General features: G+C 37.9%; 2 protein-coding genes across 3 annotated transcripts in view; one reads left to right on the forward strand and one right to left on the reverse strand.

Moving 5' to 3' along the window:
- Window positions 1–2,292, forward strand: part of LOC113109881 (E3 ubiquitin-protein ligase CBL-B-like) — a 28,570-nt gene extending 26,278 nt beyond the window's left edge. Inside the window, exon 16 of the mRNA XM_026273698.1 lies at window positions 542–2,292. Within this exon, the coding sequence (XP_026129483.1) occupies window positions 542–792 (251 nt within the window). The 3' untranslated portion in view covers window positions 793–2,292. The remainder of the gene's footprint in view (window positions 1–541) is intronic.
- Window positions 2,293–2,351: 59 nt separating this feature from the next.
- Window positions 2,352–19,489, reverse strand: part of alcama (activated leukocyte cell adhesion molecule a) — a 60,661-nt gene continuing 43,523 nt past the window's right edge. Inside the window, exons 3-16 of one of the 2 annotated variants that reach the window (XM_026273700.1) lie at window positions 19,183–19,402; window positions 18,164–18,228; window positions 15,171–15,258; window positions 13,816–13,989; window positions 12,093–12,217; window positions 11,826–11,958; window positions 10,154–10,266; window positions 9,945–10,071; window positions 9,712–9,833; window positions 7,402–7,531; window positions 6,588–6,614; window positions 6,169–6,283; window positions 5,790–5,914; window positions 2,352–3,834 (exon numbers count right to left, since the gene is read on the reverse strand). In XM_026273700.1, the coding sequence (XP_026129485.1) occupies window positions 5,824–5,914; window positions 6,169–6,283; window positions 6,588–6,614; window positions 7,402–7,531; window positions 9,712–9,833; window positions 9,945–10,071; window positions 10,154–10,266; window positions 11,826–11,958; window positions 12,093–12,217; window positions 13,816–13,989; window positions 15,171–15,258; window positions 18,164–18,228; window positions 19,183–19,402 (1,530 nt within the window). In that variant the 3' untranslated portion in view covers window positions 2,352–3,834; window positions 5,790–5,823. The remainder of the gene's footprint in view (window positions 3,835–5,789; window positions 5,915–6,168; window positions 6,284–6,587; window positions 6,615–7,401; window positions 7,532–9,711; window positions 9,834–9,944; window positions 10,072–10,153; window positions 10,267–11,825; window positions 11,959–12,092; window positions 12,218–13,815; window positions 13,990–15,170; window positions 15,259–18,163; window positions 18,229–19,182; window positions 19,403–19,489) is intronic. The other variant, XM_026273701.1, reaches the window with a different exon arrangement.

Here is a 19,489-nt window from a genome sequence, read left to right on the forward strand (position 1 = left end):
TAAAAATGACCACTGAAGCTGAAAAAAATTCAGCTTTTACCATCACAGAATAAATTACGTTTCAAAATACACTAAATATAAATTATTATTAAATGTTATTTTAAATTGCAATTATGTTTTACAATTTTGCTGTTTTTACTATATTTTTGATCGGATAAATGCATTATAAGAAACTTAAAAAATACAAATAAAAACCTGTAAAGTGTGTATTTATGATTATATTCACAATAAAGCCAAGCCTCCCATACCTTACACTTAAAATGATAAAATATTAATGATGGGAACAAACATTGCTTGCACATCTATAATACACGTAATATCCTGATAAAACAGCTGTGAGCGCAGTGTGTTGTTCTGAATACAAAATAGCCTTACAGCTTTATTAAATGAAGCCATTATCAAGATGAATGCGCTCGATGAATTATTAATTATTAGCCTGTAATGGGGTTTTAATGTGTTCAGAGTCTTTTTTTAGCGGGCCTGCTACCATCCACTCTCAATGGCCCTTTTTGACCAAACACACTTTGTTTCCTGTTCACAGTGGCCGGAGATAGCTTCAGGGCACCTGAGAGACCTCCGAAACCACTTCCCAGGATCATCCCACCAGACATCCACAGAAGACCGCACGAATCGTCCCGGGAGAACGTCGACGCCAAGATCGCCAAGCTGATGGGGGAGGGCTACTCGTTTGAAGACGTGAAGCGAGCGCTGATGATCGCGCAGAACAAGGTGGACGTGGCACGGAACATTTTGCGGGAGTTTGCGCTAGTCGCCCCCAGGCAGGGTCTGTAGCCAGGCGCCGCGGTGATTTCAAACTATCTACAACTGTCTCTGAGCGTACAAACCGCAGGCTGACTTCTGCTTGCTTTTGTTTAGCACATACAGCAAATGAGACGAAAATGTGTGCTTTTACGCCAAAAGGGCCCTGTAACGGGGTGTTGCATTTGTAACAGTGGAATCCTGTGAAAAAAAAAAAAACGAAAAAAAGCCTTGTGTTTACAGTGACGTGGCTTATCTGCAGCGCTCAGGTCATCGTCGTTACAGCTCGGGACGTTCAAGAGAGAAACCCAAATAGAGTTTTTCAGATTTGGAGGTGTCCATCCACATTTCAGAGTGGATTTGCAGCGTCCTTCAAAGCGGTGACGTTTGTACTTCTCTGAGATTGGCTGGATGGAAATGAAAGCAGCTCTGAACGCTTCTGTTTGTGTTGCCAGTGTCTGCAGGCTGTTCATGCCTTTCCTTCCACTGCTGCTGCTGCACACACACACACACACATTACCCATGTCCAGCGGCTCCTTCCTGGCCTCTTGGGTATCATGAATTTTACAGTAATGGCTCTTGCTGTGACCGTTTCTCCTTTATCTCATTAATTCGCCGTGAACACGACAAATCAGATCGTTCGAGGCAGAAAAAGAGATGGACATCGAATAGAAGGTTCACAGTTCTCTTTTCTCCTCTTTTTCAGTTTAGCTGCTTTTTAGCAACTCTTAACGGACGCCTTTGACAACTGTGTGCATTCCAACATTGGCAAGCAAGGGCTGATATAGTTGTTTCATCTTCTGTAAATAGGGCCTGCTAACTCGTGAAATAAAACAAATCCGAATGCCTGGTGAATGCATCGGTTCCTTATTTATTTTAAAATTAGTGCAGTGCAGGAGAAGCCACCTAAATCTTCTCCTTCCCTTTTTTCAGTTACCCTCAGCCCACTTGCACTGACGCGATATGCAAAAAAAAAACTGGACATGCACCATTTGTGTAAGCGCCTGGCAAACAAACCAAAAACATGCAGAATATCATCTACGAGTCATTTTAATGGTTTGATGTAATAGTGATTTCCACAAACTTAAGAAAACTCCAGCAACTGCTTCATTCAAGGCCTTTTAGGAGTTCTGTGAAGCTGGACCGCTTTGACTCCTTGTTTTTTTTTTTTTTCACTGGCTGTTTGTCATTCCTCCCTATCAGTTTTTCTCTTGAACTTGAAACTTCATTTTTGCACTGGTCTCTCTCTCCATCTTACACTTGAAATCTGAGAACTGAGTGGACCCTCCAGTGGAAGAGGACGTGGCCTTCGACAGGTTCACAAGGGGAACGCTTTCTGTTCATTTCCCCTCTTCTTTTTACGAGATTATACTTTGTTGGAAAATGCCTTGTGGATCATTTAAAACCAGTGATGTGTGCAATTAATTTATACTTGGAGATTATTATTTTCTTCTTTCAGTAATGTTGGTAACCCGTGATCTGTTCTTGTGGAGAAAAAAAAAAAAAAGTTTTATAAAAGCCAGTATTAACATCTGGGATGGGTGTGTGTGTTTTTTGTTTTTTTTTGTAATAGTGGATAAAAAACTCAAAACTTATTTCAAAATGTACACTTTTATTGTCAACAAAAGTACAAAAACAAAAGTCAGTATTTACAATACTTTATGGCCTTCTTTTGCGGTTACCCTCTTTGGTTTCACTGCTGACCTGATGGTTCAAAATATGCGAGAAGGTTATGCTAAATATGGACATTCAAAACACTTGTTTGTGGAGACGAAACAAAAAAAGTGAAAGCGGAGTATGCGTGACAAAGTTACACTTTAAATAAAAAGGGTCTCTTTAGTGACTAAGCAGAAGCACAGCTAACCTTGCATTTCTCACACATTATAAATAGCCAAACACGAGCAAGACATTCAAACATATTTACAGCTTCTTTAGACCATGATGAACGAAACCCATCCTTAAAGACCACAGTGTCGGACATCAACCTGACAAACATCGTAGATACAAAAAAACGATGTGTAAGAAAAACAAAAGATGCAGTATTTGTAGTCCGAGGGATGTGCAAAACTGAAAGGCTATACAGTGAAGTTTCACATTAACATACTGACTGAAGTTTGCCTTCCAATACTTTCTGTTAAGGCAGAATAATGGGGCTATTCTTTTAGATTTACTTCCTACCAAAAAAATAAAAGCTCTACATGCAAGGTCGCTACCACCCAATCTGATTCCAAGAGCTGATGTTGTCTTGTTTATACTATATGCAAATCAGGTCTATGTCATTACTTTAAACTCTAGTGGTCGGTGTTCTTATGAGTTCAGAGCAACCTGAAGGCCACTGGGTGTAGCAGAAAATCTCTCTATGGTATGCTAAATTTCTAAACCCGTTTTCACTATATGGCCACTTGGAACTAGAGAAATTAACATGGGTGTCATAGGACAGTAACATAAAGAGGTACCGATAAATAAACATGAGCGAACAGAGGTTTAACAGCAGTGAATCATCATTTTTCCAGCATCCGACCGCCATCTGAGGACTTCTCAATGAGGGACTGTCCAATATCAATGCGTAGTCCCAAAATCCATTATTATCCGTTATTTTTCTTTTTCAATAATCCCAACGTTATGTAGTGAACACATTCCCCGTATTTACACAGGCCTAAAAAGTGTACAGCGAATTTACATTTTTATTTATTTTTTTTAAACTAGAGAGGGAACAAAACAGCTGTGCCCACCACATTAGCAATGTGCATGAAACGAGAACATCACTGGGAACACAAAAGAAAAGTCAGAATCGATCAAAAGTAAATGCAGTCCTCAGTGCAGACTAAATTTACAGTACAAGTGGTTTTCTCTTTTACACTTTTGAATCATGGTGGGGGGGGGGTTCTTTCTTTTTTCTTTTTTCAAAATATGGTTCATTCGGAATCGGAAATATTCTGAAAACATTCGGTGATGCGTGACGCGCAAAAGCAGCCTGAAGGAGGCGTCGCTGTCCAATCAGATGTCTGGAATTAGATGATTGAAGTGTGTAGTACTGCACATTCAGTGTGACAAGGCCTCTTTCCTGGTTCGTTCCTGGTATACAAACAGAAACAAAGAATGTGAATAGAAAAGATGAGAAGATAAGAATAGCCTGACATCAAAATATTGAGTTGCCATACCTATTAGCTACTGCAATATACTACATTGTTTACATCATATTGTAATAATGATAGTCTTAAAGGGATAGTTCACCCAAAAATGAAAATACTGTCATCATTTACTCACTTTCGTGTCGTTTAAAACCTGTATGAGTTGCTTTGTTATGTTGAACACTAAAGAAGATATTTTGAAGATTGCTGGTAATAAAACATTTGGTGGTTGCCACTGACTTCCATAGTAGGAAAAAAAATACTATGGAAATCAATGGTAACCATGATTACCAGCAATCTTTAAAATATCTTCTGTTCAACATAAGGGTGAGAAAATGACAAAATTTTCATTTTTGGGTGAACATGGAGAAAACATCACAAGAAAACCTCTGTTGTGACTCACATGTGACTCTGTTTTGATATTTTTTTACTTGAGTGAAAAAGTTCTCCATTTGGTGGTATAAATTAAAGATTCCTCATATTAAACCACCAAAATAAGAACATGAGGATTAGAAAGGTCACAATGTTCCTCAGCTATTTGCGAGAAACTGTATAGTTCACACCAAAATGAAAATTCGGTCATTAATTACTGAACCTAATGTCGTTCCAAACCTTAAGAGATTCGTTCATCTTTGAAACACAAATTAAGATATTTTTATGAAATCCAAGAGCTCTTAGACCCTGCACGGACAGCAAGGTAACTACCACGATCAAGAAACGTAGTAAGTGCATTGGTAAAACAGTCCATGTGATTTCAGGGGTTCAACTGTAATTTTATGAAGCTACGAAAATACTTTTATGTGCAAAGAAAACAAAAATAACTTAATTCAACAACTCTTCTCCTAATAATCCGGTGGGGAGTAGAAGAACTGTTGATGAAGTCGATATTTCTTATTCGGATTTTATCAAGAATATCTTAATTTGTGTTCCGAAGATGAATGAAGGTTTTACCGGTTTGGAACGATATGAGGGTGAGTAATTAATGACAGAATTTTCATTTTTGGGTGAACTAACGCTTTAATTTATATATGAAATTGAGTAAAAATAACTAGCAATATGTGTGACTTATATTGAAGACATTACATTTCTTCAAACAACATAAATACAGTAGATTTTTTAGATTTGTTTTATTGTCATTTTTTTAATGACTGAAAGCGAGTAGATACAAACGTCTTTATGAAACGTATTATTGATTATAGCCATTCAACATCACAGTATAAAGGAGAGATCTCAATTTGAACATTTATTACACTTAAACAAATAACTTCTAATTCAACTTCAAAAAAATCTTAACATAAACTCATTTTAATGTCATATTTAGCTACCTGTGCCATTCAGCAAATAGGGAATATACAAAAATTGATTAAAGTTATCAAACACCAAATTCTAAATCAAATATATATGAATCCTTAAAGCTACAAAAGTTACTGATTTCCTCTATTTTTCTTTTGTTATTTGAGGAACAGACATCACAGCAGCTGGTTTATTAGGTTATTTGGCTGCTATTTCTTTAAGAGCTGCCTCTGCTGAACATGACGTGGATCTGACACCCATTGTGTTTTCTCACAACCTTTTATATTTAATTGTGCTATAGTATGAATGAAATGATATATAGTGCGCCGGCGCATATGTTCGTGCAATTGCAGAGCATGTTTAACATGCGCAGAATAACGGCAGTCAGGAGAGGAAAACTTGTTTTACTGACAAATGTCCTAACAACATCTCATCTGACCTTCACTGATGTTCTACTGAAGCTCCCTCATCACCTGTACCGTTTCTGCACTCTTTTTACTCGCACCTGGCGTAGGTATTATTATTATTATTATTATTATCAGGTGTGAATTTTCCACCCTGCTCTGAGCTTTGAAATGGTAAAATTGCAAGCGAAAATATCCTCACCTTCTTTGTTCTTCTTTGACGGCTCTCTTCTCTTTTAGACATCTGGTTTATGATTGTTCTCCTCCAGTTTCTTACTCTCCTCTGAAGTGCCTGCCTCTTTCTCGCCGGTTTTCCAGCTGCCTTGTCTAACAGGACAATTTTACCTTGATTAATCTTTCAGCACATTTCAAACTGAGCTCTTGCAGCTAGACCGTTTCTAGCTCGCTTGCTTCTCTTGTCAATCTGAACAAATCAAGATGATGTATAACAGCAGACACTGTGACTTCTACTGCAATCATAGGTACTTCATCTGTACAGGTTGTAATTTAAACCTAGGCGATGAAATATACTCTAGTTTTTCATACTCTGCTTATTTTTGTGATGTCATGTTGCACCTTACCTTGTTTTCTTGATATAGATCCAGTAGATGAGTCCCACCAAAGCAGCGGCTACAAGCAGCCCAACCACAATACCCACAATCACTTTGGCCTGCTCGGTGCCGTCTTCGTTTTTCTCTAAATGCGATGGAAAGATAAACACGTTATGAATTCTTCTAAAGCATTATGACTCTTCACATGGAAAGGCAATCATGGGAAATAAACAAATGATTGACAGAATCCTGCTATTTGAGAAAATGTAAAGCCGGGGTTATTTCAAGATTACGTTTTTCTGGTATGACGGCTAAAAGAAACCATTCAAAAAATGTGAAGGCACAAAGTTTGCATGATGTCAGGATGCTTGACACCCTCCGCGACTCATGATCTTAACCTTTACTTCATTTTAAGTGAAATTCAAGTGAAGGAAATCAGATGGTCTTACCTGGTTTGGACTTGTCCTCCTCAAATACTGAAATCAGATATACAATCAAATTAACTTTGGGTGCAAAATTAAATCAAATGGGCATTTATTCAAAATTTGGTGCGAAGAAAAGCCACCACCCGACTGTGGTTAAGATGCAAAACCAATTCAAATCAGAAGTGAGTACGGTCCAATCAGATTCTAGTAAGGAAGAGGACCACAAGCATGCGATTGCAGTCGGAAAGAGAGGAAGAGAAAAAGGTACGGCAGTCCAAGCACCCTGACACAGACAAACAAAACCAGAACCAAAGCCAGAAACAAGAAAGAGAGCCTCATGCCCTGTGAGTGAACAACAGGACCTGAGAGAGAGCAGCCAGCCCTGTCTTTCCAGTGTTCACACTAATACTACTACTACTACAGTAAAAGGCCACTAAATCTGTGTGGAACATGCTAGCTTTACCAATCTCCTCACATGCACATAAGAGATGTTAGATATGGCATTTACTTATCAGGGCTGTCAAACTAGTATTATTTGTGCAACTAAAAAACGTAAAATAAGACAAAAATGTTACATTAATAATGCTAATTCTTTATTATTGCAAAACTACTGTTTCATCTATTTCTGTAAAATATGTCAAATAAACAAGCAATCTCAGTGCTTGTTCACGCTCATAAACCACTTGTTATTAACCATGTCAAATATGTAAGCTAATGTAAAAAATTTTTTTAATGTGTTCTTGACAGCCCTATAATATGCGCCTTTTAAAGGGGTCGATTGAGTGGTTAGTAAGCAGTTCTCACAGCGGGAACCCCCTTTAGCGTGTTCAGTACTTACGAGAAAACACGCTGATCTCCTTCGTGTCTTCACCGAGTTTATTGGTCACGAGACAGCTGACGGTGAGGTTCTTGCTGGGCACTACGGTCAGTTTGTATGTGGCCTTCCCGTTATTATATGACACTTCATCCTGCAGGACAACAACAACTGCAGTTATTTTTTAAAATACTTTTTTTAAAAACAGAATATTAACTGTGTATGAATATACAAATAAGCAGCAAGATTCAGCAAGCACAAAGTTGGTTTCATTATCGGACTTGTTTGCTTCAGGCGCTATTTAATACACGTCTCCGCTAGAGGGCGCTAATGATCCTCAGCTCATTTATTATCATAAAGCCAGCACTAGAACCACCAACCACCACACCCAGCGCTAATGGAAAGTCTCATAGAAAACACACACATCTCAGGGTCGGAAAAAACGAGTGCAATGTGTGTCAGTAATCACACAGCCATTAAATGAGTTTCCGTCACAAACACACTTCAATATCTGTGCCATTAAGGCAGACAGATAGTGAGAGCTGAACCTCTCACACAGAGCGCAGCGTGAGTAAGCACGTGACTTATACCAGCACTGCGATCCACAGGAGCACAAAGCAAAATATGCCAGAAAAAAGCAGCCATTAAGATACAATCAAGTCCATATTAATAGTAAATAATGTACTTCATGATTTATTTCATATAAACACTAGTTGTTTATTATTATTAAACAACTTGGTATTTTTTTTTAAAAGTTATCACTTCCAGAACAAATATGTCATTCCCATTTGTCATCCAAGATGTTCATGTCTTTCTTTAATCACTCTTAAAGAAATAATGTTTTTTGAGGAAAATATTTCAGGAATTGTCACCATAGTGGACTTCAAATGGCTCTAAACGATCCCAGCTGAGGAGTGTCTTATCGAAACTATCAGTAATTGTATATATAAAAAAATTATATATATAATATATATATATTTTTTTTTATAGCTCATTTTGTCTAGCTCTGGGTGAACGCTACATTCCGGTTCATGACAGTTAGGGTATGTTAAAAAACTCTCATCTCATTTTCTCCTCCAACTTCAAAATCGTCCTATATAGCTGTTTTACCTTTTTATACGTTTATATAAAGGGCGTTTGACCTTCTTTGCATGTTCACTTTTTAAACACTGGTACTTATGCAGCAATGCAGGATGATTTTTAAGTTAAAGGAGAAATTTTTTTCAGCATACCATGATTTGAACGGGACTGCACAGAGCATACATGCGCATTGCAGAGCTACACAAAAGGAGCATTTGAGGTTAAAAAGTACATCGATTTTTATTTTATTTTTAGAAAATGACTGATCGTTTCGCTAGATTACCCTTCTGCATTGAAACAGCATTTTGGAAGTTCAAACTCACGGGCACCATAGAAGTCCATTATTTTGAGATAATTCCTGAAATGTTTTCCTCAGAAAAACACAATTTCTTTAAGACTGAAGAAGGAAAGACATTAACACCTTGGATGAGAAGGGGGTGAGTACATTATCTGTAAAAAAAATTGTTCTGGAAGTGAACTAATCCTTTAAAGAAGCCTTAGATTAGGCTATGCCTACCAAGGCTGCATTTATTTGATCAAAAATACAGTAAAAGCAGTAATATTTTAAAATACATTTTTAATAAATGTTTTATATTTGAACATATTTATTTTATTGATGGTCAACAGCCATTATCTACTCTAGTTTTTAAGTGTATTTTTAAAAGCTATTTCAAATTTTAATAACATATTTCAAATAAAATCAATTTTCATAGTAAGGTAAACATAACTATATATCATTCAATATTCAGTTATCTGAAATTAGGAGGAGAAGCAAGTAAGAATTGGTATCAAATTTATTAAAGTGTTTTTTTCTTCACTGTTCGATTATTAAAAAATAAAAGGCATTTAGGAAAGTGGCGAAACGGTCCTCTGTGGAAATTCACTTCGTGTCAAAATAAAAAAGGCAGAAACAAAGGCAAAGACACTCGAAAATACCAGAGACTTCAGTCTGTGAAACACAGGACGAATAATATGTGTGCGATTCCAGACATTTCCGTCCCAGGACAACTGTTCCCTTTTTAGCATAAATTGAAAGTTGGCTCTTCGCTTCTGGGTGCTGAAAACCCGTGACCTCAAACACCTGTGCACCTTTCATCTTGTCTAGACCGGAACTGAGTTAAATATCTGGGCATCTTTCCTTCTTGCATAAAAAGATGCAAGGTTCTTTTGGGACAAGAGTAATGTCTACAACATGATGATCTAAATCCGATCAGATTCAGATCTATATTTAATCTGACAGTGATCGTGACTCACGTTAGTTCCGTTGACACTCCACTGCACGTCAGGTTTAGGTGAACCTTCTGCCTCACACGTCAAGACTTTGTGTTTGCCGTCACTGCTGCGATGCTTTGTCAGACTTGTAATTTTAGGAATACCTAGAGATAATATAATTTTTAAACACAAACACATACATATATTAACAGTGTTTCAGATACAAATGATTCATAAAATGGTGAAATATTAAAAGTGTGTATAATAACTCCTACCTTCCACAGTAAGCTCAAAGGACAAACTGCGTTTGATTCCTTCAATGGACACGTCACACACATAGAGGCCTGCATCACTATATGTCAACTTGGAGAAGTCGGGCAGTTTGTCTAGTTTACGGTTATCCTGGAGAAATCAAAAGAGTTGTTTGTTTAGCATGGCTAAATGAACCTAACCCAGATCTGTTAGATTCCCTGCAATCTCTTACCTTACTCCATGTCACTTTTGCTTCAGAAGAGGCGTTCTTATCCAACGACACAATCAAGTTTTCCCCAACATTTTTTAACACCTTGCCTGTAGGAGTGAGGCTTACATCCAGAACTGAAAAAAGACAAAGTAAGGAGAGATGACAAGCTTGTTTTTGTACACCTGTCCTAAAAATATTCCAACCACCGTAGACGCTGATACGCATCACACTTCTTCGCCAACTCAGAATGCTAAGGCCCTCCTCGTCGCCCTTATTCTCGCCTGAGAAATTGTTTTCTATCCTCACATGGACAGCTGAGATGCCACCAGGTTTGAAATCATGCCGCACAGACGCCGTGAAATACTTTTGAATCTCCAAACCGAAGCGTCACTAAATCAATATTATGGAGATCATCGTGCCTTTTGAACTAAACAGACACACACACACACACACACACTATCATCTCAATGAGAATTATTGGAAGGCCAGAGTGTGTGAGCTTATCAGCGAGCTTGCGACTGTAGCAGCCTCAAAAACTCCTAATTAAGCTGTCTGCCTGCTGTCCCGCCCCCTTCGCTAATCCTACTGAAGATAGATTTGATTAACATTTCACTCATGCATTAATTCATACTATAAAGGAAGGAATTAATTTGAAAGGAAAAGTTTGGCTCATGTGTTCAACGGCAGGGGCAGTTTATTCAGGCTTGACTCTACTGCAACTCTGGCGCAAACAACAGCTTGAGAGTTGGGTTGAGCTAATGTTGTTCGATTTTACACTTTGCATCTTTTAAGCCCAAAAATCTAATAAATGATGCTTAATGTTCTAACGTGTACCTATAAGTGGTAAATTTACGAAAACATTTATTTTAGGTATTACAAAAACAAAAAAAGGCTCAGTACAATGTTTTACATCTCTGCTTCCCTGGTGAGTTTCTTATTCATATTAATACATTCCACAAACAGAAAACTGGTCAATTGAAACTACAGTGAATAGGTAATTCCCCAGAAAACACTAGTCATTTTTTTTCAAGGCTAGATTTTTCAATGCATCTGCATTTATTCATGATCCATAAATGCAAACAGTATGCTAGCAGGTTAGATGGTAGTTCGCAGCAGGCTGGCTAAAATGCGTGAGTCATTTAGTTGAGAATACATGTTTTGGATTTGAATTTATTACAGTTCATTGCCAAGAAGAAAACGCAAGCTACAGTACAATGACAGTGAAAACAGGCTGGCTGTTTTAGATAGATATCACTGAACATCGATGTACACGTTAACCATGTTTTCAGAAAACCTCATACTTTTTTTTTTTTTTTAAATGGAGAAAGCATGCGTTGGTTCCCAGAATGAGTAAATAATTCTAAATAAATATTCTATTACATTACTTTGATTAGTGAGGAGGGGAGTTAGAGGAATCTGAAAAAGCATGCCTCTTGTACTACTTCTAACATATATGCAAAAAAGTTCAAAAAGTGAGTCTCCGTCATGTGACCAAATGTTGAGAAACTTGCAATTATGAGCAACAGATTGCATTTTGAAATCCAATTTTCTGTATTACCGCTTGATTTTTAGAGTGTCAAAAACATCTTCCCATCTCTGTCAAACGCTCCATCAGGTCTTTCTCTAGTGTGTATATGCCCTTAGGGAGAGATGAGAGAGACAGAGAAATAGAGCACATCGTTCATCCACTCACAGCTCACGGTGACAAACTGAGTGGACTCCATCACATCGTTGTCAAGCAGGGAGCACTTGTAAATGCCACTGTCTGCTCGGGTAACGCCAGTCAGAGTGTAAACATCCTTGTCCGTCACCGTGACCTTCTTGCCCTAAAGAGGGCGAGAGAGAGAGAGAGAGAGGGAGCCGGTGTAATTAACCTGTAGAGGAGAATACAGGGCAGACACGGGACCCTGGAGATGAAAGACCAGCGTGGTTGCTGTGGACACGGCCAGCGATCTCTCACCTTAATGTTGAAGTTGAAGCTGGTAGGAGGTGGGTTTCCATCCGCCTGGCATTTCAGTGTCACATCGTCGCCTTCCCTAATGGGGCTTTGAGAAACAACCTGTAGACTCACCTTCTCGGTGGGGTCTTAAAGAGAAATAAAGAGAAAACAAACTTTAGCGACAACAGAAGTGAGCCTGAGGAAGACGGCTGTCTTTGCACAAATTCGGTGTGACTTTCCATATCAACATGTAGCAAGCAACTAAAAAAAAAACATTCTTTAAGACGCCGCGCCATTCTGCAGACCCCAAGGGGCTTAAACGCCTTCGTTTTCACAACCATTTGCAGTCTCTCATTCTCGCCCTCATTTTCTCGCCCAGCAGCCACAGAGCATTTCACATCACATCTTCACCCCGAGGCACTGAACAAACCTCTCAGAATTCAGATAAGAGAGAGAGAGAGAGAGAGAGAGAGAGATGCTACAGCAGACTTGGCTACCGGCATTATGCCTGACGAGACCTAGAAAAAACATCAAATTAAGCCTGGCTACCAGCTGAGACCTTAAATTCAAGGTTCAGGACTCATGAGATGGCTTCATGTACTAGGTGATGTACAGATCCGCAGGCCCCCGTGAACACGGATCCCTCAAACTAGCTGTAAAATCAAACAAATAAAGCATCAAAGCGCTAGGCACAGCATGTGTCACATCAAAACATTATCTCAGGAAGAGACAAAGCCCCAGCGCTTGACTACCAACCCAATCCCAATTCGTTTTCATCTCTGAGCTAATGTATCAGATCCGCCCCTAGAGGGAGCTGGTTTGTGTACAAGTAGCCATGTCATGTACAGTCACCTAAATCCACTGGCACAAGAAGACATTTCATCTGAAGATAATTTAATGATATTAAAGGACTGGTTACCATCAAATTATAAATAAGATGATATAAAATACTGGCCCACACTGCTACTGTACGTAAATATCAAAAAAAAAAAAAAAAAAAAAAAAAGCATGATTCTTATCCACAGATTCAATTTGGATGTGATGTGATAATAAAAGAAAATCATTGGCTTTTGGTTTATAAATGGCTTGTAATATTTTTATTTTCTTATTCACTTTGGATAAAAACATTTGCTAAATGAATGTAATTAATGTAATAATAATAATAATAATTATTATTATTATTATTAATAAAAATAGGTTAAAACAAACCATTTAAAAGTTTGCGATCAGTAAGATTTATTTATTTGTTTTGTTGCTGCTGAAAGAAATTAATTATTTAGCAAGGCCATTAAATTGATCAAAAGTGGCAATAGAGACATTTTATAATGTTACAAAATATTTCTACTTCAAATAAATACTGTTCTTTTTCATTCATCAAAGAATCCTAAAAGAATCCTGTTTTGAACATTTGATAAGAAATGAATGATTTCTGAGGGATTATGTGACACTGAAGACTAATGGCTGCTGAAAATTCGGCTTTGCCATCACAGGAATAAAATAACATTTTAAAATAAATGAAAAAATAAAAAATCTATTTTAGAAAGTAATAGTCTTTCACAATATTGTGTTTTTGCTGTATTTTAATCGAATACCTGCCGCCTTGGTGAACACTGAAGACTTATTTGAATAACATAAAAAAATGTAAAAATGTTTGCCTTTTTATTAGGATAGGACAGTATATGAGACAGAAGGCAAAGTGGAAAAGAGAGAGGGGGGACAGGATCGCTGCATTTGAGTTACTTACAATGAATTGGGAAGCTCTCGGGTTCTGAGACCTGGTCGGGGCCCATCACATGCTTTGCTGTGCAGGTGAACTGAGATTCTACATCCTCTTTCCTGGCTGTGTACTGCAGACGGGAGGAAGTACTGGAAAGACCTGTGATTTTGTCCTTGGTGATAGTAGACGTGATAATGATCGCTGCAGTCACACACGAACACACATATATCCACATCAATCATTAGAGCTGGTAAACACAGAGACTGTCACACCTCGTCTACACTGGAAATGCCTGAAACCACGTAGCAACAGTCTGAGTCTGTCAACACTGTGAGAATGTTTGCTAACCACAAACCAATCAGCTGTGAGTTCAAGACTTCAGAAACAGTTAAAGGGGTACGTTTCCTTTATTAGGTTTTTGAATGACCAATATGGATATACACCTGGTTAGAATCGAATCTAGTCAGTCCAAGCTGAGAAAAAGATAGTATGTCATATAAATTCCATAGCAATTAGTCCATGCATTTTGTAAATTAATCTTCTTTTTTTCAGACAGACGGGAGATAAGTGGAAGAAGTACTTCTGCATTATGTCAAAAACAGCCACCAGGTGTCTGTCAGTTAAAACTGTGACATGCTTGCACTGAAGACAGCTCCAGTATGCTTACAATATGCACAATATTTTGTTCTGTTGTGTCGCAACATACTGCACGCATCCGATGTAGAAACACATCATTCATTGTAATAACTTGACAGAAATATTACACATAATTGTTGAGTCATTCTAGGAAACAAGTGCCTTCTCAATTGCAGAAGAGTGATTTTAAGAAAACTTCAGAAAGAATTTAAACAAAATTCATAAAAACAGATGAGTTGGGATTTTCCTTACTGTTCGTTTCTCTACCATCAAGGGTTTGGACTCCTGTCGTTAGCATTCAGTAGTAAACAACATGACTTTACTATAAAAATCAAATTCAAATTTTAATCTTTGAGAATATTTTTAATATATATATATATATATATATATATATATATATATATATATATATATATATATATATATATATATAATAAAAAATATTCTTTTGGTTTTGGTTAAAATGTATGATTTATATAATGTTATCAGTCTAGTGTGAATTGGAAAACTAACACAATTTATCATGGCAGAATTTTAAATATTTCTGACTGGCATATATATATATATATATATATATATATATATATATATATATATATATATATATATATATATATATATATATATATATATATATATATATATTTACATAGACTTACAAAGCCCTATATTGTTTGTCAGATTTTTGTGTTTAGTGCACTTGTTTAAATGTTTTTCTTTTCATTGAATGACTGATTTGGACTCACTCTTGCCGTCATCCACTAGGGTCTGGTTGTTCTTCTTCCAGATGAGATCTGCTGGTGGGTTGGCATTCTCCACCACACATTCCCCCAACTAACATACACACACAGAGAAAAAAAAAAGCACATCTGCTTAGTGACTGTATCACAACCTCTCTCATCAGCAAGAATTTGGATGAGGTTCAAGTCTGTGATACTCAAACCCTTTAGATTTCGTCAGTCTTACACATTCATGACTCATGACACTAGTATCACGTTAGATTGTTACATGATGTGTCATTTCCTTCAATACGATTTAGGTGTGTATTTGCAAGTGACACCTTTTGGTTCATGACATAATTACTCATGGTCATTTTATCCCAGTGCTGCTACAATTTTGGTTTAAGATACCTTGACATATATAATGACATCATCTGTATGAGCTAAAGTGGGTGGGTTTTTAACTCAGTCTTTCATTTCCTCTTTTTCTTTCTCTCACCCTTTTCCTTCTCTCTGGTTGAGTAAAAATGCCGCCAGAGGCCAAAGAGGCTCTGCATTAATAACACGCTGACAGGATCACATGCTGACGAGCTACCTGCCCCGGGATAGAGAGATCAGCAGAAAGAGAGAAGGGTAATAATGGCAGGAGAGCAGAGCAGACAGCAGGATGATGCATGAGTTCAGGTGTTCAGGGTGGCGTGAGAAATTCAAGACTTAGAGGAACCACGAAAGAGGGGGAGATGGGGAAATCACCGTAGCGTGATTCCGATCTCCGATAACACACCGGACCCTCCTCAGGAGCAGGACTATGATACATCACCTCTCAAGCACAGAGTGCTGCCTGAAGCCTGTAGCTTCCACTGAGCCGTGGAACAGAGCAGCTGTGACTAAGCACTTTCCTTCCTGGACTCTCTGGGGGATTCGCTAAGAATGAAATACGCCTGCTAAATCGTTTATTTATACATGCTTTCTGCATTGTTTCAGCAACCAATTTAAGGATTTATTTTAGGAGAAACCATTTTAGTATTTTTGTAATTTTGAGGGGAAAAAAGTAATTGGAAAACAGAAAATGCAATTCCATTGCCAAATCACGAAAAACTAACAAAAAAACAATTCAAACTGTTCTTGCAAAACAGTCATTTTAGCATTATTTATATGTGACCCTGGAGCACAAAACCAGTCATCAGGGCAAATTCACACAAACACAAAATAAATCACACAAAATAAATATCTCTAAAGGATAATTTATTCCTGAATCAGATTACACTAGTCATGCTGTGTTTTTGATTCACCCAAAACAAGAGACATTCTTTTGAGAATCAGTAAAAAAGAAAAAAATGAAAAATGAAAGTCGTGACACTTGCCAAGTATGGTAACCCATACTCAGAATTGGTGCTATGCATTTAACCCACCCAAGTGCACACACAAAGCACTGAACACACACACCGTTAACACACACCCGGTGCAGTGGGCAGCTATATCCAGCGCCCGGGGGTTCAGTGCATTGCCCTTTAGCCATGGGCACTGAGGGTGGAAGAAAGTGTTGTTCGTTACCCCCCCCCCCCCAACTTCTGTCAGCACCGAGACTTAAACCTGCAAGTCCAAAGGTTCTGCTTTACAAAAACAAAAATAAATAAAATGAAATAAAATTATTTGCTCATGTAATGGTCTTCATAGCATAACTAAATTAATGACTCATATGAGTCAATTATTTAGACAATCTAAAACACAGTGTGACGAGCCTTTTTTTTTTTTTTTTTTGCAGCTATTTTTGACTAAATTAACTATTTTACAAAAGTCTTCCGAGTGCAAAACAAACAACTCAGCATGACCACTATAGTCTTTATTACCAAGTGAATGAGCTCTTATGAGCTGGCTCTTCTAGTGAGATGTTTAGTCAAAAACATGCTAAAAAAAAAACTAAAAGCCCAGGTGCATAACAGTCATTGTTGGAGAAACAGACTACACTGGTCGTGCTGTATGTTTGCTGATTCACATGATTTTCTGTGGCTGTACAGAACATCTCTGGAATCCAGACTTCAGAATTCATACTATAAATCCCAAAACATTTTAAAGAGCTAGTTTTGATTAGCAATATGAAGCTCCTTCACCTTTCAAAAATTCTGAAAAATGAACACAAGCCTCTCAATACAATGCATTTACAGCCTGAAATGCTGCACACCTATTTAAATGTACCCACCCCTCTTTCTAATTCTCTCTTTCCACAGACCTTCAGCCACTCTGCATTTCAACTGCATTAAATGTTCTATATTCAGAGGAGGCGCTCCTTCATCCATGCCCTTCCCCTTCCCCTTTCTCTGTCTAAGTAAGTCTTGACACTTTGAACACGACAGACCTCGGTGGGTGGCCATGAAAAAAAAAAAAGTCCCATAATGCTGTATACACAACCTCAGCCTTCCCCACCCCACACCTCCGCCTCAGCCAGACTCTAAGATCCCAGCGCCTCTGAACTACATTAAAAAGAGAGAGCGATTGAGGGAGGAAATGAAAAATAACGACCCCCAGCTCCATTTACAAACACCAGTCATAAGGACTGCGTGGGAAGCCTTGCATGTGCTCCAAGTAGTTCAAATCAAAGCTCCTTCCTGTTCTCATGCAACCAAATAACATGACAGCCGTCCTGCTTTTGAGATGCAAACTCTAAACAACATAAAAGTGTTTTTTCCTGTGTAGCCGTGGGTGACAATCGCTCGAGCACTGCCTAAATCAGGTGTGTACGCCCCACAGATGCGTCCGCTGATGTCCGTATCATTAGCGCAGTCTTTGAGCCACCTCTGACTGTGATAACAGCAGGTGTGTGTCAATGTTGAGACTATTGGAGGGGCATGCTGAGTAATGAAAACAAAGGCACAGGGTTTGATCCTGCACATTGTTAGTACACTGGCTGGTTTGTGTACTGAAGCAAACACTGGATACAGGAGACAACAGCAGTAGCAGCAGTACCAGCAGCAGCTGAAGCTCTGGGTCTTAAAGGGAAGTGCATGCATAGCGTGACTCACCTGCGTCAGTTTGCCGTTTTCCAGTTCTTTCGCGTTGTTTTTGATTACAGGGGCTGATGGTTTTTCTGAAATAAGAGATAAGACATCAAAAAATATGTAGGTATGTTTGATACCTACATATCAGCATCCTGTGCATACAGCAGTATACAGTATGAATGCTGTTGACAAAATACTTCTATGCATAGAATGTGGGTAGTTAGATTTTAGTTTTCTTGGACATTTCATTTCTATGGATTCTACAAAGAAAAAGAATGTATATATATATGTTATATATAAATATATAAAATGTTTATATGCTAAGTCTATATATATATATAAATATAACAAAGTTCTTGAACTGTCAACTACCCAGACCACCTACAGTACTCTGTTTGACCAAAATATCCATTATAGTTACAACCTGAGTACACTATGACTAATAACGTATCCTAAAATGCAGTGCCCTCCACTTGGCCCTCCATTTCCATTGCGATGAATGCACTAGAAAACCTCTGACTCATTTTTGATTGGACAAAAGTTCAAATAATATTTTGACACAATAAAGGATTACAACTGGATTTACCTAAATTATAACTGTATGCCACTCACTGAATTTAATATTTTAAAAGTTATAAAAATGTGTAAAGTAAAAAAAAAAAAAATTGCATGCATATATGTGTATATATTATACGTTTATTTTGTACTCTTACAGTACGTATTGCTTAGTATGCACAATCCATTCCCAAGCACAGCCAATCTTTCTGATCTATGGTAGAACACTGTGCACAATATTAATATAATTTCTCTGGTATCCATCTAAAAGCATGCAACTAGATCAAGGCTACAAAAGTAGATCACCCATGTTATTCTCTGCCATATCTGACATCTCTACACCCCCTTTCCAGTCCAATTTGAGATCTGATCCTTACATTCGGTTTCATCATAGACTGAAGCTGTGCTTGAATTTTCCTATCCTCCTCTCTGATTTGCTCTTATTTATTAATATATTGTGCGAGTGTGTGTGTTTTATTTATACTCACTGTGAACTTTCACTTCCACCGAGTATTCCTCTAAGTTGGTAAAAGACACCACCATGCAGGTGAACACTCTCTGGTCGGCCAGCGAGCCTCGGGCGATCAGGAGGCTGGAGTTGGCGGCGATGCTAACTCTACTTTTGTAGCCATCTGTGGCGGATACAGTCGCTTCATCTTTCTGAGCCTGCTTCACGAGAAGATCACCGGGAGAGCCATCATCTTTCACCTGAACGAGATAACAGGGCCATTAGCAAACCGACAAACACACATTTAGCACCTAGAGTGATTCAATTAGAAATCAATATGAGGATGA

This window comes from Carassius auratus, chromosome 10 (genome assembly GCF_003368295.1).
Source record: "Carassius auratus strain Wakin chromosome 10, ASM336829v1, whole genome shotgun sequence".
NCBI lineage: Eukaryota > Metazoa > Chordata > Actinopteri > Cypriniformes > Cyprinidae > Carassius > Carassius auratus.